The sequence below is a fragment of the Babylonia areolata genome, chromosome 18 (genome assembly GCF_041734735.1).
Source record: "Babylonia areolata isolate BAREFJ2019XMU chromosome 18, ASM4173473v1, whole genome shotgun sequence".
NCBI classification, from domain to species: domain Eukaryota; kingdom Metazoa; phylum Mollusca; class Gastropoda; order Neogastropoda; family Buccinidae; genus Babylonia; species Babylonia areolata.
The window spans coordinates 62,187,868-62,211,666 of record NC_134893.1 but is presented as its reverse complement, the minus strand read 5'-3'; the positions used below and the strand labels follow the sequence as shown (position 1 = coordinate 62,211,666).

The 23,799-nt window shown below is 39.4% G+C and overlaps 2 protein-coding genes across 3 annotated transcripts in view; one reads left to right on the top strand and one right to left on the bottom strand.

Annotated features, from left to right (window-relative positions):
* Window positions 1-12,427, top strand: part of LOC143292980 (uncharacterized) — a 70,774-nt gene extending 58,347 nt beyond the window's left edge. For both annotated transcript variants that reach the window (XM_076603716.1, XM_076603717.1), the window contains exons 6-7: window positions 811-927; window positions 4,845-12,427. In XM_076603716.1, the coding sequence (XP_076459831.1) occupies window positions 811-927; window positions 4,845-5,006 (279 nt within the window). In that variant the 3' untranslated portion in view covers window positions 5,007-12,427. The remainder of the gene's footprint in view (window positions 1-810; window positions 928-4,844) is intronic.
* A 3,030-nt stretch (window positions 12,428-15,457) lies between these two features.
* LOC143292979 (uncharacterized) lies at window positions 15,458-22,332 on the bottom strand. Its single transcript, XM_076603715.1, has 5 exons — window positions 21,708-22,332; window positions 20,234-20,332; window positions 18,844-18,933; window positions 18,023-18,127; window positions 15,458-17,041 (listed from the first exon to the last, which is right to left on the bottom strand). The coding sequence occupies exons 1-5, from the start codon at window positions 22,093-22,095 to the stop codon at window positions 16,554-16,556; spliced, it is 1,170 nt and encodes a 389-aa protein (XP_076459830.1). The 5' UTR covers window positions 22,096-22,332; the 3' UTR covers window positions 15,458-16,553.
* Between the last annotated feature and the right edge of the window lie 1,467 nt (window positions 22,333-23,799).

Genomic DNA, 23,799 nt, shown 5'->3' with positions numbered 1-23,799 from the left:
AGATGGACTAGTTTTTATTGTACTTTTTTTACCCTTGACTTGAAGTAGATGCTAACATGGCAGTAGCCTTCAGATGGCCTTAGTGGTCGGCGGGGCTCTAAGCACCAGAATTTGAATTTGAATCCTCAAAATTCCATAGCAAGGGGAGAGCACTTATTTTATTTTTATTTTTTATACAAAATTCTCTGGCACTTAACGGGTTGATGTGTGCCAAGTGTTGTTTTTTGCTTTTATTTAGCTTTTGTTGTAGTTTTTTGTTGGTAGTGAAGGCTTTTGCCCTTTGTTTTTTAAGGAAACCTTCAGTGGCAAAAATCAAGTAACCAAATAATTTCATCTGTTGGTCTAATTGGCAAAAACCAAAGCAAAAAAGTGCTATTCTGCTGATAACTAGTTTGCAAAAAAAATTATATATTCCAACATGTTCAGATACTCAGGGATTCAGACTCAAAGCAGTGTGAAACTGGAACTGATTTTGTTAGCTGGAATGAATGGTTTCAGTGTGTGTGCTGGATGAGGCAAGTCATCAAGTGTGATAATTTGGTGACATCATGTACACAAGAAGGGCAATGGCTATTTGAGATGCAAAATAATGCTGTTATTCTGATAACTAGTTTGCAAAATTATGTTTACACATTAGATGAATGGTTCATTTGAGAAAGATATTGAACAGAAAAAATGGCAAACATTTCATTTATCGTAAGTGTGTCACAACAACTGGGATGAAAATTGATTTCTGGGGTGGTTTGGTTGGTTGGTTGGTTTGGTCAGTTTTGTTTTTCATTGCATAAGACTTTGTGACAAACTATGCAGGTGATCACACTGCCAGAGGAGCCTTCAGAAGATGACCCAGAGAGAGTGTTGGTGATGCTGCGGTCCCCCATTCAAACAGTGTGTCAGCGCTGCTTCAGGCACACTGATACAGTCCAGGTATGAGTGTTTAGAATGTGTGGATATTTAATCCCTTCAGTGCAAAAAAGACATCAGCTGACATCCTACACAAATTGTTGCTGTAGTGCCTATAAGATGTCCACTGATGTCCTTCATCTATTTTTCCTTCATCTGAGTTTGATTCATCGAATAAAAACAGACTGAACTGTTAGTTTGATGTGTCTAGATTGTAAGAATACTCTTTAACCCTTTCACTGCCAGGAAAATAAAATTTAATTGAAATCTATTTGCCAGGGTTTTTTCACAAAAAACGGGTATAAATTTTCCAAAAATTCTGTGCTCTTAGTTATTGGAGAAAGACCCATAAAAGTATATATTTTCTGAAAGGTAAATGAACAAAGAATACAAAACACATGCTGTTTTCCCATTTTATATATTTTTAGTGACATGCTGTTCTTTTGAAATCAGTGTTTTGTTTTTTGTCACATTTTCAACTTGTTCATTACAAACATTAGTCAGGTAATTTGCACAAAAACATCATATTTTCTGGACAAATGAATATCTGCAAACACAAAATCATACTAGAACAACCACAATATATATATTTTTTAAAGAGATAGATACACAATACATTGTGACTTCTCCAAGTGATAAGATGGATGTGAGGCCACGCCCCCTCAGTCTCCACCCCCCTCCCCTTCACCCCTCTCACACGGTCACTTGATTCAGTTCTCATCAGACCGCGTTGGCTGCGTGCCAAGAATATCGCTCTGCTGCTAATTTAGGTCATCTTCTGTCGTCTGCTAACATCTGTACAGCTGACATCACTCACTGACAGTCGCATCTTGGCCACTCTCTTGATTGCTCCCTTTATTTTCTATCAGATCGTCCTATAAATGTTCATCCGTGACTATCTTCTCCTTCGAATTTACGCTTCAATTCTTTCTGAGCATCAGCTAAAGAAAGAAATCTTGGTTGATTTGGTTCGTCACGATCGTATGTCTTGAGCACGGCGTCAGTCCGACATTTTGTTGAGCGAGCGAGGAGAGAAGTCAGGCAAACACTAGGACAGTGACCCAACCAAAACGTTCAAATAAAGGACTGCTTCATGACGTAGATAGGGTTTCTAGCTATGAATAGAATCTAGAGAGATTCCCCAGGCTAAAGCTACCACTATTCTTGTCAACGAAGTGAATGCAACCCAAGGAAAAGTCAGAATATATCGATGACGAGTTATCTCGTCATTGTGGCAGCGAAGCATACATGCTTGCCATGACGAGTTATCTCGTCATGCAGGCAGCCTAGGGGTTAAATGAGCATACGTCCGGTGTAAGACTGCTTTGTTCTTGATAATGATTTGCTAACTGGACCATAAAGAAGACACGTGGAAATGGGGTTGCCTCATTTGCAAAATAGGCATTGAAAACTATGTCCTGCAAAGACAGTGGCCACATCAGCAGATTTATAAAATTTTGCTGTGATAATGATTGTGGATAGATATAATGGTGGACACGGATCTCTTTTGTCCGATGATTCGTTTGAACATGAAGTTGAATATCAACAACAGTGACAAAACAGTCCATTTGATGCTTGTTAAGTCCATGCCATCTATCCAGTCAAACAGTGTTTTTGAGTGGGTGACTTTGACTGACAGAGTACGTGCAGAGTAACTTTGGAATAGGGGAAGATGATAGGTAAAATGCCAGTCCTTTAGAGGACATGGAAGAGGGTGTGGCCATGAACATCAGTGAACTGTTCTTCCACTCAGTGCTACTGGGAATAGACAACAGCCATTATTCCATGATTTTCATGAAACACGGTTGAAAGTTCACTGGACATGAAACATGTTTTTTAAAAATAATTTTTTCATGCTTTTTGTCACTGATTCAGATGGCTGCCTTGTTTTTAGAGGAAGTTTGTTTTTCTGTTTGTAGATGATGTGTGTAGATGGTGTTGAAGACATAAGGAAGCCCAGAAGGAATAAGAAAGAAAGTAATCAAGAAGTAGGGACTGAAAGAGAAAATATCGAAGCAGTTAGATAAGAATTTGAGGAAGGAAGTAAGGAAGGAAAGAAATAAGAAATATAGGTAATTTAAGCAAGATAAAAATAAAACTAGAAAAAAGAAGAGTTGAAAATGAAATGAGGGGAAGGAAGAAATGGATGAACAAATGAAAGGGAGAAAGAAAGTGAAAAATAGTTGGAAAAAAAAAAGAAAGTAAGAAAGATAATACATGTTTGTGTACAAGGGACTAGTGGGGCCAACCGTATGTTTTCTCAAGTCATAAGTTCCCCTAGGTCTATATTACCCCACATTTACATTTTCTTGGTCTTTGTTCCCCAGGTCTCTATTCCCCCAGGTCTGTGTTCTCAAAATTTACATTTTCTTGGTCTGTATTCCTATGGGTCTATATTGCCCCAGGTCTTGATTCCCACATGCCTATATTCTCCCAGGTCTATGTTCCTCTAGGTCTTACATTACCCCAAGTCTTAAACCACTGCTGACCACTATATTGTATGCAGTATTAGTACTTTTTCACCAGCTTTGACCGTTGTCCATTACTGAATACTACTAACCACTGACCATTTACCACTACTGACCACTGATGAATGACCACCACTGACTATCGCTGACAACTGACCACAGCTGACCACTTACCACCACTGATCACTGCCATTACAAAGTACTTACCACTACTGACCATTGCTGACCACTGACCATTACAACTGACCTCTGAACACTGACCACTACTGATTATTGATCACGATTGACCATTGGTCACCACTGAACATGCTGGCCACTGACAACAGCAGTTACAAAGTAAACGCTGAATTGTTAGGTGTATATTTTTGTCATTGGCAATGCTGTGTTGCGATAGCATGCTGAAATGTTGCCAATCCACTGATGTGTCAATGACCAGCTACAGTTTGAAGGATCTCTGATAAACTAAATTGTCAGTGATCAGCTAATTTTGTCACGGACCAGCAACAATTCAGCAAAGGTCTGTTAAAAGCTGAATTGTTGTGGGTCTGCTGATTTGTCGCTGGCAACAATTTGGTGGAGGCAACATTTCAGTGGTTAACAACAGACACATGTTGCAACAAGTTGCATCCTGGAAGGAATGAGTGTCATCAGTGAAAATCTCCTTCTAATGGAAACTCTTAACTGTCAAAAAGCTTGACTCTTCTGTTCCTGAGAACATGATTTACTTTTTTGACTATACACACTTTTGTCTTTGTTGGGACAGTTATTCGCTGACATGTCTACACAAGTTGTGATTTGGTACCATAAACTTATAAGCCATTTAATTTTCTTCTACAGGTATAATCTGACAACAGGAATGGTTTTCTAGCTACATTTTGTTTATTTTTCTCTTTGGATGTCATTTTGTAGAGGTGGAAATAGACATTTTGGTGTACAAAAAATCATTAACTTCACTTTCAAATGCTTTAACAGTTATCTACAGTCAGGATGATTGGGGGCAAAAGCCCAGGTTTTGAATCCATGTTCATTTTCCTTCACAAAAACATTTGCTTTCTTTCTGTATCTCCTGTAGTTTTTTAGCTAGAATTTTAGAGCATTTATTACCCCTGAATCTTCAAAATTCCCTAGCAAGGGGTGAACACTTGTTTACAAAATTTCTGGTTCTGAACGTCAAGAACAGTAACAACAATAATAATAATAATAATTGTGAAAAAAATAATAATGGACCTTTACATTTCCCTTCTCTTTGTGTTTCTGTCTTTGTGTGTGAAAATGTGTGTATAAGTGTGTGTGTGTGTGTGTGTGTGTGTGTGTGTGTATGTGTGCCTGCCTTTCTGTTGACACATCTGTCAGTCCAACAAGCAAGCTCTTTGTTGAATGCAGGTAAAAGTCATTTGAGTCAGTGAGGGATGATTATTGACAATGAGCAACATGAATTGGCCTGTTCAGTTGTCTTTTTACTTTTCTTTTCAGACACTGCTAGACTTCATGACGGTGAGTGGATTCACCCAAACGTTCAACACACTGTGCACATCTTTCCCACGTCACGACCTGGCACAGGACACAAACCTCACTCTGCAGGATCTAGGCTTCATTGGCGGTGTCACCCTCAATATTGAGGAGAAAGATGTGTGAAACTGCATCCACATGCGGACAGTTTTGAGTGTGTGTGTGTGTGTGTGCACTTATATGCATGTCTCAGAGTGTGTATATTCTCTGTTTGTTTCATTTCATGTTTTTGATGATGGACAAAGTGTCAGTGGAGATATTTTTAGTTGTTCATAGTTGCCATTGGGTCATGGAAGAAGAGGATGTTGGTGAGAGTGTGAGACAGGGAAGTGTGAGAACGAACGGTTGAAAAAAAAATGTCTGCTTTAAGGTTACATATCAAAAATAAATGAAGGGGACTTACATACACTTACAGTTCTGGATGGGGGATATCTTCAAAGAAATATAAGATAAGATAAGAATAACTTTATTATCTCCAACTGGAGAAATTTGGTCAGGTGCATTATCACAACATAGACAAGTAAACAACATGGAGACCATAACTGTAAAAGTCAACAACAGCTTTTACGAATATTATGAAGATACAAATGTAAAAAATATCACATACACCGTTTCATACATACATCCACACACTGCAGGTAATAACTAGTATTCTTAATGTAAAAACAGAAAGAATTAAGAAACATTATTTGAATATAATTATAAACATAGTCTACTATACTGCACATTGATTATAACAGACAGATAAGATAAGAATAAAGATAAATTGCGGAAAACCGCAACCAGATAATCAGCACACACCCGCACCCCCCCACCCCCACCCACCCCACACACGCGGATTACTTGATTAAACAAGAGTAATAAACATATGTTCTCAATTAAAAGCATTTCACATATTCGCTTTTAAAAACATTGCAATTAATTATTACATCGTAATTATTAAACAGAAATATATTTAGAATATGGACGTTAGCATTAGACATATTCCATTGTACATTCATCCTGCATATTGCACATTATTCCTACATATTGCATATTCATTATAACCAATTGTCACGTTTTTAAGCTCAGTAAACACACACACACACACCACAACTAGAACAAGGTACAGCCTATCATGCACGGACTTTCACACGTCTCACATGAGACACGCACACACACACACACAGTTCTCAAGAATTTAAAAGGTGGATTGAACGTGGAATAAAAGTCTTCAGAGCTCTGGATTTCAACTTAAAAGTTCTGTAGTGTCGTCCTGATGGCAATAGCTCATAATATTTTGCTAAAATATGGGTGTCGTCAGTTGCTATCTGCCTGCTTTTTTTAACCACTCGACTTTCATACAGCTCTTGCATACTAGCTTGTTTCACTCCCACAATTTTACTGCATACACTCATGACATCGTTCAAAACATGCTTACTCCTCACTCCCAAACTTCCATACCAGCACATAAATGAAACTATGAGCACAGACTCGATACAACATCGATAATAACTTTGAAGAATATTTGAATTTTTACCAGCATTTCTAAGCTTCTGTAAACAAAAAATTCTAGACTGACATTTCTTATGAATGGAATCAACATTTCTGTCAAAAGTCAGCTTATTGTCTAAGATGGTCCCTAAATATCTATATTCATTGACCCTCTCCACTGTTTGACCATCAATAACAAGGTTAGCTACAGGCAAGGGGTCTTTCTGAAAATCTATTAACATTTCTTTTGTTTTCAGTACGTTGAGATCCATATAGTTTTTCTCACACCAGGAACAGAACTTTTTAATTTCACTGAAATAAATAGCATCAGAGTTGGACAGATCTTCAGTTGCTGAATCATCAGAATATTTTATGACAGGAGTTTCCTCCATGCCTCTGCAGTCATTTGTGTACAGTGTAAAAAGAACAGGGGACAGCACTGTACCTTGGGGTGCACCAGTAGAAGTAGACTTTAGAGAAGAGTGGGCAGAATGAAAGCGGACGGACTGAGTTCTATTGAGAAGAAAACTTACTATCCAAAGAGTAAGCTTCGGATCAACATCCATGCCTAGCAGTTTGAGGGCAAGGAGATGAGGTTGTATCGTGTTAAAAGCAGAAGAGAAGTCATCAAAAAGGATACGAACAAAAGATCCCGTGTTATTCAAATGAAGGAAAGCATTATGAAGGAGAGTTAGGATAGCATCATCAGTACTTCTGTGTGCTTTATAAGCAAACTGAAGAGAGTCAAGCTGCTGTTCAGTGAAAGAAAGATGATGTCGGAGAATAATTTTTTCAAAGCATTTCATCACTACTGAAGTCAGGGCAACAGGACGGTAATCATTTAGTGCAGCTGGGATCTTTTTCTTGGGGATAGGACAGATTGTAGATTTTTTTCCAGATGCTGGGGACAGAGCAGTCCTTCAGAGACCAGTTGAAAATTTTACAGAACACGTCACACAACTGGGAAGCACATGTTTTCAGTAATTTTCTGCAGATATTTTCGGGGCCAATTGCTTTTGTGACATTCAGTTTTAAAAATAAAGATTCAACAACTTTTGCATCAATCTCAAAGTCTTCACCTGTGTTCCTATCTTTGATCTGTTCCTGCAACTGTGAGATAACACTATCCAGTTCCCTTCCCAGATCATTCCTTTCAAAGCAACAGTAGAAATCATTCAGTTTATTTGAAAAATCAAGCTTTTATATATGTGTGTGTGTAATGAAAGTTAGTGGTAGGGATATTAATTCTTATTTGACTAGTTTTAATCTCTTCTTATGTTGCGCATGATTTTATGCCAGTGTTTACAATGAGTCTGTGATTGCACAACTTAATTTCCATGTGGATTAATAAAGTGTTTTTGATTGATTGATTGGATTTAATTTGGATCAAAGAATTAAAACATTAAAGGAATATTTATATTCTTGGATGAATATTTTTGGATCTGTCCTCTCAGGTCAAAATCCTGCTGGTGATGCCACTTGTGTCACCGAGTGCTGAGCGGTATATTATAAAGAGGATACAAGATAATTACTGAATTACTGAATAGAAACTGAAAAGATAGAAAAGATCCTCGCACAGGCCAGGAACATATAGAGGCTAGTCACAAGGGTTTTTTTTTCTATTGTTTTATTTACAGTAGTTATAAGGAAGAAGAGAAGAAAAGAAAGAAGACAAAAAGATGAGAAGACAGTGCCTTCATCACTAAGAGCAAATGAGAAAGAACGCTTCACCCTAGAATGTTCTAGAACAGTTGAAAAAACTGTCCATGAGCGGAGACGTCTACAAGCGGATCATGACAACATGATGATAATTTACATCAAACAATTATAATACCTTTGACTGAACAACAACACAATTCTTTTGGCAAAGTTTACTGAACTTTAAAATGCTATCAGCACATAACACAAACAGTTGACTTACAGCAAAGATGTGCGACGCTGGCCTTTGGGCAACACACACTGACAGACGCAGGGTCAGTGGCCAGCTAGCTAGCTATCGCCACAAGCAAGCTCATGTGAAAAGTGACCAGTGATCACATGGTTTGCCTATTTATGCAAGTCATGTGAACTGCAAGGATCACACGCAAGTCGAATGGCATCATGCATTATGCGTGAGTCATTGAAGATCAGCAGGTTGGCTGCAAAAGTGGTTGGCTGCAAACATGTTATCTGCTCCAGCTTGTGTATGAAGCAGTCACCGTAGCCAGCTGAGTGCTTGGCTGCACACTCACTCTCTCTCACACACACACACACACATATATATATATATATGTGTGTGTGTGATGCAGCACACGAAAACCCTGCTAAAGTTGCATCCAGCGATTCTTAGCTGTACACAAAAACAAGTAGTTAGGGTCAAAATAATGAAGATCAGGATTTTTATAGATATTGCATCTTCAAAGTCTTATCTTTGCTGTCGGTAAGTATCTTTGCATAAAACACCCTGGAACTGTAGTATTTTCAATGTTTTCATGTGCATGCCTGTCAAAATACTGCACTTTTTTTGCCCTATTTCAGTTGAATGCAACGAAGACAGGGAAACTCCAGTCTGCGAAGTCATAAATGGAAATAAGCAGTGAACAGGCATTAATCGTCTCCCCTAGACCTGAATCAAGATAGTGTATGAATGTAGCCGGTTTTTAACGGTTTTACTGGCTACCCTCTGTAAGTTGCTACTTATACTTTAGCCGGGTCTTTCACTTTCACTTTCACTGTGTTGATGGCCACAATCATCCATTTGATTTTTACGCCGTTTTTGTTGGGTTGCGATGAAAGAAAAACAAGCTACAGAAAGCGACAGACCTATTAGTGAGGATGAAAACTTAGTCCTACTCTAAGTGGGTTCTCCGGCAGGCTACTATCACTTCACTTTTCGCTCTTCCGAGCTAGCCGGTCCCTTGCTGATCTAAGACAGCAGGGCCCCAAAAATAAATTTAAAAAAAACCCCAAAATATGAGGGTAAGAGAGGGGGTGGGTAGGGGACCTGTTATCTAATTAACTACTGATTGGGGGGCACCCCAGACTTAAAGGTGTCCAAGGTGTCTGCTGCTATAGCTGTTTCAGGAAGGTTGTTCCAGTCACGTATCGTCCTGGGGAAGAAGGAATATTGCCTGTATTGGGTTTTACACCGGATCTGGTTGAGCTGGCGAGAATGAAGCTGGGTCTCATCGATTCTTCGAATTTAGCCAAGTTTCCAACTCAAAGTTCGAAACAAAATAATTTTTATTGGAAGTTCAGGCTTTCTGTGGAATGTCTTAATTGATGTTGTTTCATTCTGTGGTGTGTGTGACTCACGAAAATTCATTGAAGGACCTATATGTACATAAAATTGACGCAACGTGAAGTAAACAAATATGGCGTCTTCGAAAACATCATGTGCTAAGCGACTCGCAGTAATCCTCAACGAATCCCAACAGTTAGGTTGTGAAGTGAAAGCATGACCTGTTGCACACATGAACTGTGACTCTATCAGAACATATTCAGGCAATAGGCATCTTGACACTTTCCGCGTTTGGCTACAAATAGCTATGAATGTAGGTTACCCTTTACTCACTGGCCGTATGCTGTAATTGCAGATCTAAATATTGTCTTTCCTTTGAGCTTCACTTTTGATTTTCAAACTATCAGTGTGCTGTTGTGTTATGTATATTGTTCGTTTCAGACACTTTGCTTATTAGATTTAGCTCTAAACATGTAATTTAGTCACAGTAAAACCAGATAACCGTGACCGGCAAACCCTTTAACTTAAAATGTTTTGAAGACATATAAAATTTGTAGCCAGAGACAACTGAATATGTGTTCACACATGTACAGTGATGCTATCTGAACATTTTAAGGCACATAGATCTACCAGCACTTTCTTCAAATGGCTTGATTTAGTCTTGTAATTAGGTCACCACACACACTGACTACAATACGATGACTATTGTTCTAAACAGTGTGTTTGTTTATCGCACAACATGTGACCATTCACACAAATACTGTGCTGCACTAGATCTGTATTAGCTAAATTCATACACACTCTGATTACCTGGACTCTAACTGAATTTGTTTTGTTTAAAGTCTGTCAGCTGCACGTCAGGATATTAATTGAATCTAATTAGGTCACAGCAAGATGTGATGGCCTTGACCAGCTAATCCATAATTAGGCCTGGAAGATTATCTCTAATGCCTGAACAACAACATATATTTTATTAGGTCGTGGTAACTGCATATAATCATGCTCTTGTAACTACCGAAACAGATATTTTATAATGTGGGAAATACAGTAAGACCATTCTCGTTTCAAATCATATTTGCTGTGGTACTAAAAAGCACAAAAAATGAATGTTTAACACAGTCCTCACAAGTTTAAAAACTTGTAAATCTGCTTTTACCCATCAGCCAAAGTCCTGTTCTTCCAGATTGTGCTCTAGTAACTGATTTTGACTGTAAACAACTGATCCAATGACACACATGATCAGATATATGACTGGCTGGCACAATCTCATAACAAAAGTTACAAAAGTGACCAGTCCATTCCAATCAGCACCAGACCAGTTCCTGCATGCCTGCATCTACCTTTAGGACACCAGGCCACATCACAAAAATTGTAAAGAAGATCTTTAGCAGAGACTTACGGCTCTGAACAAGTGTTAAGGTGGGCAACAAACTGCTCAACGATGTACTCGGGGACTTAGACTGGTTATCCATCATCACCAGGAAAGCATTAGTACTTTGCTCACACAGTTCATGTGTTCCATGCTTTTCTTTTGCTTCTGCCAACAAGCAAAGCCATTATTTATGCGCGATTCCTGCTGAACAACAAAATCAAAAGTGACAAAGGGAAGGGAGGGGGGCAGTTAACAGTACTGATATGAATCTGATACATATCATATATTTTATCACCATCTGAAAGTGTTTTTCGAAACCATGTTGTGTGCTGGAAACGAAACGATCCTATCTTCAACACCCCACATCCATCTTTATTTCATTGTTTTAAAATCATTATTCAGATCTGTCAAAGTTTCAAACTTCCTCTATGTTTGTCGCGACTTCCAGGCTTTACTAACTTGTATCAGAAATGCCCAAAAGCAAATTCGGGTGAAATTATTGAAGCTTCCGCAATCACGTTTGTGCAAACAGGCTTATGATACGATGTTATTACAAATGGAATTAGGTAAAGAAAACTGGGCTTATTATGTTAAAAAGATTCTGTCTGAACATGGTTTTGGAATTGTGTGGATGTCCCAGGAAGTGTGAAATTAACAGCAGTTTATTTCGGAATTTAAAGATAGATTTATTTGTTATTTTAAACAAAATTGGCATTCTGATATGGAAACTGAAGAAAAATATAGTTGTTTTTTTTTTCATTCAAAAGTGTATTTCAAACGGAAAGATTCCTGACAGTCATCACAGATAAGTGGCAAAGAATAAACTTTGCAAGATTTCGACAAAGGACACTTGGATTTAATGCAAATAAAAGATGGTTTCAGCCTGGGACATCCACAGAATCACCATGCCCTTTGTGCGCTTCAAGTGTAGATGAAGAAAAACATTACTTGTTTCAATGTAAATCATTCGATAGGGTAAGAGATAAGTGTGTGTTTTTTTCAGTCTGATTTAGCTAAAAGACACGACATTGTTTCTGCTTTGTCGTCTGATGATGATCTTACAATACTGTCAATAGCTAAATTTCTTGTAGAAGCACAAAGAATAAGATGTAGTCTTACTATTCAGAACAATGCAAGAGTAAATGAGGGGTATAGCAATGTATAATGTCTATTATCGTGTGTTCAGACTGTCAGCCAAATAATAAGGTAGACATTGAACAATATCGTTAATTGATGGTCGAGTAATGGTGTTTTTTTCTTCTGTTTTTTTCTTCTTTTTTTTATGTTTGTTGCTTCCCTATTGTAAGGGTGTTGTATTTCGATGAAAGCTGTTTTGTTTTTCTTTGTTTGCATGTTTTGTTTTGTTTTGATGGATCAAGCAGAATGTGGTATTGTACTTGTGGTGACATAAGAAACAACCCTCATCACCCACTTGTCAATAGACCTTTGCAGGTAATGACATTAAAATATCAAAGCGTCAAAGCATCTCTCTCTTCGTCTCACAGAATTTCTCTCTCTCACTCTCTTTGTCTGTCTCTCAGATTCTGTCTCTGTCTCTCTCTTTGTCTGTCTCTCAGATTCTGTCTCTGTCTCTCTCTTTCTCTCTCACTCTCAGTGTCTCTCAGATTCTCTCTCTTTCTCAAACTCTCTCTCTGTGTATGTCTCTCTCTCTCTCTCTCTGTCTTGCAGATACTCTCTTTCACTTTCTCTCTGTCTCTCAGATTCTCTTTCTCTCCCTCTCTCTCTCTCTCTCTCTCTGTATCTGTCTCTCAGATTCTTCCTCTCTCCATCTATCTCTCTCTGTCTCTGTCTCTCTCTCTCTCTCTGTCTCAAATTCTCTCTGTCTCTCTCTCTCTCTGTCCCTGTCTCTCAGATTCACTCTCTCTCTCAGATTCTCCCCTCCCCCCCCTCTCTGTCTCTGTCTCTCTGTCTCTCTCTCCTTGTTTTCCTCTAAGGTGTCAAATACTTCCTCCAGTGATGCTAACAAAGCCCACCCACATCCTGTGCGAGGCAGTGGGCCAGCAAATCCCCCCCTCCAGGGCCCGTATTCATGGCCCGGTCTACCCATGGGCAAATCGCCCAGCCGAGGGCAAAGTTGTAAACTGCCCATGGGTAGCGCTACCCTGGGATTCATGATGAAAATTACCACCCGCCACTCCTCCCTAACCGTGGGCAGATTTACCGCTCCTCCCCCCCGTGGGCAACTTTGCCCTGTCGTGGTTAAAAATGGCGGACCCGGGTTTGTTGTTGTTGCTTGAGAGGAGAAATAGGCGTGCTTTGCGGAGGAACAGAGTGTTCAGAGATAGAATTAACCCTCTGGATAAATTTAATGACGTGGAAATTTATTCAAAATATCGTTTTCGGCGAGCAGACATTTTACAAATTGTGGACGATGTCGAAAACGACCTTCATCATCCCAATCGACTGGGATGTCTGCCTCCTTCTCTACAAGTGTGTTTGACACTACGTTTTTACGCCAGTGGCAGCTTTCAAGACGTGTGTGCTGAACTGTTTAATGTCAGCCAACCGACAGCCTCTCGCACCATTTCTGCAGTGACAAATGCTCTTCTCAGACATGTTGCACACTGGGTTCACTTCCCAAATCAAGAGGAGGCAGAGACACAGAAAAGCAAATTCCGCGAAATCGCAGGATTTCCCCATGTTGTGGGGTGTGTGGATGGGACACACGTGGAGATCCAAGCTCCTGTGATCAATGAACACGAGTATGTGAACAGGAGGAATACTCATTCCATCAATGTGATGGTAAGTGATTCATTTAAAAAACAAAGTTTTTATTACCTGTCCCGTCAGCCTGTGGTGTGTGTGTGTGTGTGTGTGTGTGTGTGTATTAGTGTATGTGTGTGTGTGTGTGTTGTACGTGGTGCTTGGTGCATTGGATGTGTGTAGTTGTGTGTATATATATCTATATCTGTCTATCTATCTCTCATGTGTGTGCGTGTGTGTGTGTTGTGCTGTGTATCTTGCATGGTACATTGCATGTGTGTGTATGTGTGTGTGTGTGTGTGTGTGTGTGACATGAGTATGTTGTGTATGCTGCATGGTACACTGCCTGCGAGTGTGAGTGAAACCTTTGTGTGTGACCGAGGCATGCGTGTGTGTGTGTGTGTGTGTGTGTAATTTATGCAGATACGTAAGCGGTTAATCAATAATATGTCATACTATATGTACACATTCCCCTATTTTTGGTCTATTTTTGTCTCAATTTATTTCCTGTGTGTGTGTGTGTGTAATTTATGCAGATACATAAGCGGTTAGTCAATAATATGTCATACTATATGTACACATTCCCCTATTTTTGGTCTATTTTTGTCTCAATTTATTTCCTGTTGTTTTTCTTTTCTTCATAGAATTATTCTTTTTGCAAGAATAGTATTTGGGGTTTTTTTTCATTAAAAAAAAACGACACCCTCCTGGCAAAGATTTATTCACTTTCTGCATTATGTACATGTGTTATCGTGCTCATGAATGAATACATATTTTACAAGTGATGTATTTGAGAGGGTGAATAAAAAAATTGCTTAAAGAAAAAAAATTGGATATGAATGGGGTGGGAAATTTGGACAAAATTGATACGATGTGAATTGAAGATGATTTAATTTCTGTCAATATAAATTAAATGGCTACTTAATAATAGATGGTGATGTTGAACCTTATCATTTTTTAAAAATAATTCATGAGTAAAAAACTTGGAAGTATTACATCGTGCAGCTACTGCTCTACCAGCAGCTGTTAAGTTGTGACAGTAATATTTACATGTTATGTGTGATTAGTGTTGATTCAAGCGTTACAATGTCATTGGTTTTTTCTCTTTTGTTACAACGTGAATACATGAGAGTACATTTATATGGCTTGCTATTTCCGTTTATAGAATCTGGGTTCCATATGTCCACAGGTAGTTTCCAATGCAGACCTCATGTTCACTGCCATATCTGCAAGGTGGCCTGGCAGTGTGCACGATGCCAGAGTGCTCCGGGAATCGGGCCTTTTTGTTGCCTTTGAAGGAGCAGCTAGACCAGTCAGAGGATACATCCTGGGTGACAGTGGTTATATGCTACGCAATTGGCTGCTTACTCCAGTGCTCAACCCCAGAAACCAACAGCAACAAGACTACAACGACAGACACAGTTCCACAAGATCCACCGTTGAACGCACAATTGGCATCGCCAAGAAGCGATGGCATTGCCTGCGAAAGCTGCGTGTGGCCCCTGAGAAAGCCTGTGACATCATCATTGTGTGCCTCATGTTACACAATCGAGCAAGGTCCCTGAACCTGCCAGACCCTGACAGCGATGATGATGATGAAGATGATAATGATGATCCGCCAGTGCCAGAGCCACAACGAAATCTCCAGGCCAATGAACGTGTACGTCTTGCTGCAGGAAAAGCGGAGAGGGACAGAATCATCAATGGTGGCTTTCGTCACTGAGGTTAGTTTTTTTTCTTTGTATCCAGTTCTTACTCCAGTTTTAGCAACAAAATGGACGTCTAGTTATGTGTTGTATTTGCTCACTGACATGAAAACGGACAAAGCTCACGTTGATATTTATTTTATCTTAAATGAAGATAACTGGGATCACGAAAGAAAAGTAGGTGAAGTTCGGAAAATGAAGAAAAGTTTGAAAATTGCATGTATTTTAGAGAAGAAAAGAATTAGGAAAGGTAGAGAACTGACACCATGCACATGATAATCAATCCACCATCTTGAAGCAATCATACATTGAATGTTTCAAATTTATTGCCCATTGATAATACTGTTTAGGAGAAATTCCCCACAAAGGTAATAAAATAAATTGACCTGTGAAAATTCAAAACCACAAGCACAACAGCTGATCAGGTTATTTTTTTCAGGTCATAACAAACTAGCTCTCTTTTTCAAACACACACTACACTACCCACAATTGCACATGTAATCGGACATGAAGTTGACTAGGTTTGAAAATCACAAATGCCAGGAAAGGCATACATTGTCATTCATGAAATACAAGGAACTCCTAGAGAAAATCCACAAAACAAACACATGATTCTTGGATCACTTTCTCCGGACACTAAGTAAAGAAACAAAAAACAAACAAAAAACAAAAAATTTTAAACAAAACAAAAATCAAAAACAACAAAAAAAAACCAAGCGTGGGAAGCAATTGCAATCTGTGTGAACAAGGCGTCAGTCAGTTGTCATAGTTGAAAAATCAGAGACGCGTGAAAATTTGAGTTTCTAGGATTGTTTTCCTGTTTCTCCAATAGTATGTATACACATTCACATGTCTCCCCCACTCACACAAACAATGAAAACTATTCCAAAGCTAAAGAATCGGTTTGATCTCAACTAAGTTGAGTAGCAAAATTAGATTTGAGTATGAAAATTATTATGAAAAGAAATAAATACTGTTTTCATGTTTAGTTCCCTTTAGAACAGAACTAGCTAGCAATAATTCAAACATGTTAAAAAAACTTTTGCACAAAAAGATGTTGAAGTTTCAAAGCACAACTGGCATTTTGTGATATATTGTCACAGCTAATTTCTGAAAACCAATTTAATTGCCTATTTATGATCCTTACATTTCCTGGCTATTTTCTTTTCTTATTTCCCTCACTTCAGAACATTCTGTTTTAGTATTTCAGTGCAAGCAGCAAGAATTCTAGCACCCATTTCCATCAGCTGATGATGTCTGTCATTTGCTCTTTCTTCCCTTTGTCTTTCCCTCTCCACTTCCCATTCTTCCCTTTGTCTTTCCCTCTCCACTTCCCATTCTTCTCTTTGTCTTTGTCTCTCTGCTTCTCTTTCTTCTTTTCGTATTTCCCTTTCTTCTACCCCCTTTTCTTTTTCAATCTGCATTTGATAATATTCTATGATAGCAGATCTTTCTGCTGAATCATTTAGTTTTCTCCTTTTGTTCACTTCCATTCGCTTGCTTTCAGCCCGGCGTTTCTTGGTGGCAGATGAGCAGTGCAGCGGAGATGATGGCAGAGGCATCACAGGCCTGTCTGGGCACTGCACACTCTCTGCAACAACTGGAGGCATCTCAACGTTCACCGTGTCAACGACGATGTACGAGGTACCATCAGCAGGAACAGCACCTGTGAGACAAATGAAAAGGACCATACACGTAACACCTGCATCTTTCAAATTTAAAAAAAAAGCAGAAAAAATACAATATGGACTGACTTTACCTTTATTTTTGCTGGTTTAGTGTTGACTCCCTCAACGCTCATCGTGACCTTTCAACTCACACATCCATGGAATGCATCGCACAATACCACATGTCACAGTCCACAGGCAGATTCGATTTCAAGCCCTTAGGAGGCAACCCACTGAAGAAATGTTAGGGTTACGGTTAACGAAAAAAACAAAAAAAAAACTAACAAAATCAGTGGTCATGGTAACATGGAGAAAAATAACAAAAGAACCATAGGGTAGGTTTGTTGGAAACAACTTTCTTTTTTCAGGACAAAGTGAGACATGATGGAGGGAGGGGGGGGGAGGTTGGTCAGAAAAAAGGGGGACCCGGAGGATGTGGGCTCTAGCAGAATCGCCCAGTGCTGATTTTCAACACCACCCAGTGTGTTGCATGTTTCACTGCACTAACGCCTGTCACAACCTTTCCGGTTCCGATTTCATCTTATTTCATTTTGTGTGTGTGTGTGTGTGTGTGTGTTTTCATATGAAAGGTTAGGGTTAGCCTTAAAAATTAGGGTAGGTTGGGTTACCGTAGCCACACCAATTTTTCTTTCAATTTTTTTTTTTTTTTTGCCTGAGGAAATATCAAACCTGAGCTTACAATCTCAACAGAGCATGTAAAGCGGCACAGATTTAGCTACTATCTCTTTCACTGCTGATATAAAATGATGAGAAATAGGATATGTACATGCTATGGAAGTCCAAAGCTTGAATGACACTATTTGACTTCGTTATACTCTACGCTTCCTTTACCAATATATCCTTAAGTCAACCAGGCTAAAAAAAACGACAGTCACCTGCAGGGTTGTTTTTTTTATCCGGCTATTGGCATCAAATAATTATTGCTAATGTTATACAACATGTTACTTCAAGAAATGCACCTGAGAAGGGGAGTGTGCAGAATGAAGGTTCTTCAAGGCTGCCAGTGACCCCAGTACATGTAGAAGTGTCAGTTGCTGGAAGCCGATGCACTGCATCACTTTTTCCTGGAAAAGAAAGTCGTCAGTTGTACATTTGTGAGAATATCGCAGTAAATTTATAAAATTCAACAAAGTTGTATGAAGTATTGTAGTGTTTGCACACTGCTTTGTTAATGTTTATTTAGTTTCTATTTTTGCTGTTCGTAATGATGATGTGTGTTTCAATTTTGTTTTCTATAATTGTATCCTCCATGCCCCAAAAGTGGTGAAATGAGAAATCTTTGTATCCTTGACTGAACCAGGACATTTGAGATTTAGAAAGGGCTCAGTAAAGCTGAAGATAAATTAACATTTTTCTCATAGTCTGTTCCTTTGAATGTTGGCGGTAATGAAAGAAAAGTATTAAGCATCTGGCACAAGTTTTTTGTTTTATTTGTTTGTGTCTTTGGTTATTGCAATGTCACAATTATTTCATAGTTGTATTGTTAATAATACTTGATACTTCAAATTTGAGCCTGATTGTGTGCATACACTTGTATCTTTGCCCTTTTTTTTTTAATTTGCACATATGCGGTTTTGTTGTGTACAGAGTTAAGGATTGTAGGGTAGGTGGGTGATAGTGGTACGAGCCCTGCCCATCCATAAAAATGATGATGATAACCAACAAGTGATTAAAGAAAAAAATTAAGGTGGTTTTTACAAGACTCATAAAATTAAAATGTTGGGCCAACATCAGAAGAAATTGCAATGAAAATGAAATGTTCAGCAGAAGTTTCAATCACCTGCGGATTTGTCATTCTGGCAGGCTGCTGTAGAAGTTGCCACTGCCAACTGATGTGTTGCTCCATTGACAAAAGTCTCGCCGACATCCCCTGAAAAAGAAAAATTCCTTGATTATAAAGTAACTTTAGAAATATGACCAATGTATAGATGATACTGAGAAAATTTGTTGAGTACTCATGTACATTTTTTTACACAAAATGTCAGTTGTAAGTAATATATGTTGTACTTGCATTTCATGTGATGGTTATATGCACCAGGCACTTTAAGCTATCCATACAGCTTTCTTCTAGAACTACCTACTTGTACTACTGTCAAAGTGGTTCATCATATAAATATATGAATTAAACAAGCTGATAATAATTAGCCCCATGACAAAGTGTAGAAGTAGAACTGTGCACAAAGCACATTCTGAATTTAAAGGAGAGAGAAGAGAGAGAGAGGGGGGGGGGGGGGCTGAGGGGAGCCAGCCGTTGCATGATTATCATGCAGAGAGAAAATATTAAAAGGAGGTCTAAAATGGTATATTATTATGTTTTTGGCCTGTAGTATTGATTGATCTACTTGCATTGTAAAACAATAGGACCATTTAAAACAAAACAAACAAAAAATTGAGTGATCTATATAATTTACACAATCAAACAAGTAATATCAATGATACAAATGACACTAATAATGATTTTATTTCTTTACAATGACATATTGGGGAAAACATCTTTCTTAATCATTGTTGAAAGTGTTAATGAAAGTGAAACACACACATCCCATCCTCAATACCAAGAACTTCTTTGCTCTTGTCAATGAATACTGCTTGAATGTTGTTATGATGCCCCCACTTCATGTTACAAAATAAGGTAACTGATTTCAAATCACCCTAGTTTGATTGTGCTACTGTGTGTGTATGTTTACTGGTAGGAATAGTGATGAAAACCAATATCCTGTTTAAAGAATTATATGTGTATTTGTTTTTCAATAAAACAACATTGTATACCACCACATATTTCTGCACTTATGTTTATGAGGACTGAATAAATTGCTGAATTTTTTAACTCTTGTGTTTCAAGTTTACTTGTTTGTGTTAATGTGAAGAAATGCATGCCAAAGGATAATAAACGCACATTGGGTCACTGCATAAGTCAAGCATATATTATGCACAAATTGGGTCACTGCATAAGTCAAGCATATATTATGCATAGTCATGATTTTTTTTTTTAGCATTTGTGGCAGAGTGTATGTATATATATGTTGAAACATGGATTTATCTCATTACAGTGATGCCACTTTGTTGAAACTCATCACAAATAACAGTTTCAGGATTATGTCATAATGATACCTCCACTGTACTCAGATATAAACTGCATATCATCTCATAAATGATGGAGTTGTAATCACCTGTGGCTTCTTCATTCTGGCATGCAGTTGTAGAGGGTGCCACTGCCAACAGAGATGTTGACTCAGCGTTGTGGAAGAAAATGACCTCACCAACATCATCTGAAATATTATCAACATGCATAACCATTGTTGAAACTGTTAATGAAAGTGAAACACAAACACGCATCCCATCCTCAATACCAAGAACTTCTTGGCTCTTGTCAATGAACACACAGTAACGCATATAGCTAAATTTAACACTAGTGTTAGTGTAAAAACTTGTTAATCAGACTTACAATTACACACTAAAAATAAACCAGCCAAATTTTCGGAGCAATTATTGTTACATAATTATTACATTAGTCAATAGAATGCACCATATGCTTCCTTGCTTGTGGAAAATGACTTTACCTTGCCTCTCCTTGTTATACAGCAATCAGTTCTGTAGATTTTTCAGTGCAATGTGACATCTTTTTGTTTACACACATACTGAGATGAACACACAATGTGCCGCCTCATTCCCATCGTAACTGTATCTCCTTTTTATAAAGGGAGAATTGTAATAAAGTGAAAGTGGCTGCCTCACTGCAAATATTAATTTAAAACTAATGATACTAGTAATATGAAATTAATACAACGTTTAATAACTATTACATGAACTCAATGTAATAAAGCCTTGAGCATTGGCACTCAGTCATTAAATGAATAACTAGTATAAAATGTAAGAAATATGTTAAACATGCAGGGCCACATAAAAAGTGTTTGTGGTTAAGGTAAAATGTGTGGTTTTGTCATGCTAAATTTTTGCCTTTGTTTCCGTGCTTCATTAGGGCTCAAAGGGCAACAGGCGCCTCATAAACTATATATAAAAGTATATACTGAGAGAGAAGCACACACACATTAACAATGTTGGAAAACGAAAGCCATCGTGAACCTCCTCATATAAAGTTCATGTACATACACACACAAGAAAAAAAATTAATCACACCAACACACTTGGACTGACGCGCACACACACACACACATTCTCAAACACACACACACATACACACACACACACACACACATTTCAGATTATACATAATTTGCACAATTGACTAAACATGAATTAAATAACTGAAAGAAAACATAACAGGATAAGGACAGTGTAGGTAGCTCCCCATCTCTAACTCTAATCCAAATTTTGGGGGAAAGCCCTTCGGTTTCCTCGCAAACCATTGCTAGCATCTAGACTCTAGCACAAATACTTGTAATGAAACAAATTCAGATTCTCATTCTCATTCTGCGATTCCACTCTGAATGTAAGTCGACTGCTGGCAACTAGATCTAAATCGATATCAAATTTCAAGAGCATACATTGATTAAAACTGTACTCAACACACACACACCCAGTGACACTCATGCCACGCACAAAACTTAAACTAAGTTGAAAACTTTAACTTGTAATTAATTAAGCACGCGCAAATATTAAATAAACATAACATGGGCCACTTACTTTTTTTGAGTCCGTCAATCAAATGGGAATCCTTCCCAATAATCATCTCGATGAGATGATCGTAGGTGTCTGGGGGTACTGCTCCTGCTCCAGTTTGATTTCTTTGCTGTTGACGCTTTCGATATTTTTTTTTTAACCCGTGAAATTTCTCACGCACCTCTTTTGTGGTTCGACCATGGAAACTGATCGACGCCTCGCTGACACTGCTCGCGATCGCTTCCCACGCTTCGGCTTTCTTTTTTGCCGTAATGTCCGGAGAAAGCGATGAAATAATTACGCGTTTATTTTCGAGGATTTTCTCTAGCAGTGCCATAGTTTCCTCGTGGGTCCAATTTCCTTTCCTATTCTTCTCTCCACTCGACTCGTTCAGTGATGCTTTGGTCGACATTTTCGCTTTCGACAGGAAGAGATTGCAATTAGTTCAGCGCGCATGCCCATAGTTCAGCGCGCTTGCCCACAACGGGGAATCCCTCGCAGTTTAAAAATAGGTGATGGGTAGCTGCCCTTGGGTTGCAAATTGTGTTGTGAATACCACGTTGACTTTGCCCACGGACCTGTGGCTTACCCATGGGTCCCTACCCAGCCGTGGGCAAGTTGCCCATGGGCAAATTGTCTTGTCCCATGAATACTGCCCCAGGAGGCTGGCAGTGCTATCACCGCTGCTCTCCTCCACCACCCCTCCCTTATGGTCAGCTAATAAAGACCCCCACCAAGTCAGTCCCTTGTCTTCTTTCCTCTCCAGCAGTGCCGCTAGGGGTTCCCTTCCCTTCCACCAAGCCAACTCCAACAGCCCTCCTGTTGTTACCAGAGGTCAGCCCGTCTCCCTCCCAGGCAGTGCTCATCGACCAGTGCAGCACACTACACAGCCACCAGTGTCATCTACACCCCCTACTGGCCCTGTGTACTCCATCCCTGTACACAACCCCTTCAGCCCCCAGGACCCCACCACAGAACACAGGGCGATCCCAGTACTTATCTCAAGTGGTCCCCAGCATGGTGAACCTGCAGTGTTATCACCAGCCTACTCCTGACCAGAATCCAAGAAATGACTATCTCATCATGGGAGACTTCAACCTAAGGCAATTGAAGCCGGAGAAAATGAATACTGGTCAGTTCTGTTACATTCAGAAAATAGTCTCCCTTGATTTGACCACAACAGATCTGTCGTGCTGGCTTGACACCCTGTCTCCCAACCCCAACATCTCCAGATTGGTTCTTCATGTCGGAACCAACGACTGCAATCGTGGTGAGATACAAACAAAAGACGTAAGAACCGTGCTTATCAAATGCTCAACCAAATTTCCTTCAGCTGCTATCATCGTTTCCTCTGTCCTCCCGGCCAGAGGTCAACACCCCATGAATCTAGCCATCACCAAAACTAATAGCAACATTCAACTTGTGTGTGACGCCCTGAACCAGACCTTTGTCAACAACAGATCGACGTTCGTTGCCAAGAGCAACTCCCCGAAAAAAGACCTGTATGAAACCGCCTTTTCCCCAGCTACAAAGGCCTCCTCAAACTCGCACGCAACTTAAAATACCCCACTGTCGACTTTAATGCTCCATCCCAACAGACGACCCAAGCTACAGAACAATGGAGACAGGAACCAGTCAGGACCTCTGCTGAAGAGGTTCCTGGCTCAGCCTCCTCCGCCGTCCCTCCTGCCGCCAGTTACAGCCACTTTACAACCACACCACACCACACCACACCAACACCCTTCACCCATCCCGTGACACTCCCAACAATTGTCCTGTCCAAGCGATCACTCAGCTGCTACAACTGCTGCAAAGTCTGATCACTGCTGAAAGTGTATGCGCGCACGCGTGTGTGTGTTTGCGTGCTTGCGTACGTGCATGTATGTGTGTATGTTTGTGTGTTCCCACCTCTTTCCCTGCCCCCATCCCCCCGCACCCTCCTCCCATTAACTCCAGTGATGATCGGGTTAATAAGCTTGGATACGGACGTGTGCAGTGTCGCCGATTTTCTTTTTTTCCACTTCTACTTGAAAGTGCCTTGACTCAAAACTGCGCATTTGTGTCTATTCTGACCACCAGCTTCAGTGACCGGGCTAAGTTTTGGATACGCACGAGT

Bases quoted from the DNA above. Each gene is read 5' to 3' on its own strand.
- LOC143292979 (XM_076603715.1), bottom strand. From the start codon at position 22,095: ATGTCGACCAAAGCATCACTGAACGAGTCGAGTGGAGAGAAGAATAGG. The intron at 20,333-21,707 runs GTAAGTGGCCCA...ATAATATTTCAG, and splicing joins GATTGACGGACTCAAAAAAA to ATGATGTTGGTGAGGTCATT. The intron at 17,042-18,022 runs GTGCATTTCTTG...TTTGTCTCACAG, and splicing joins CTGCACACTCCCCTTCTCAG to GTGCTGTTCCTGCTGATGGT.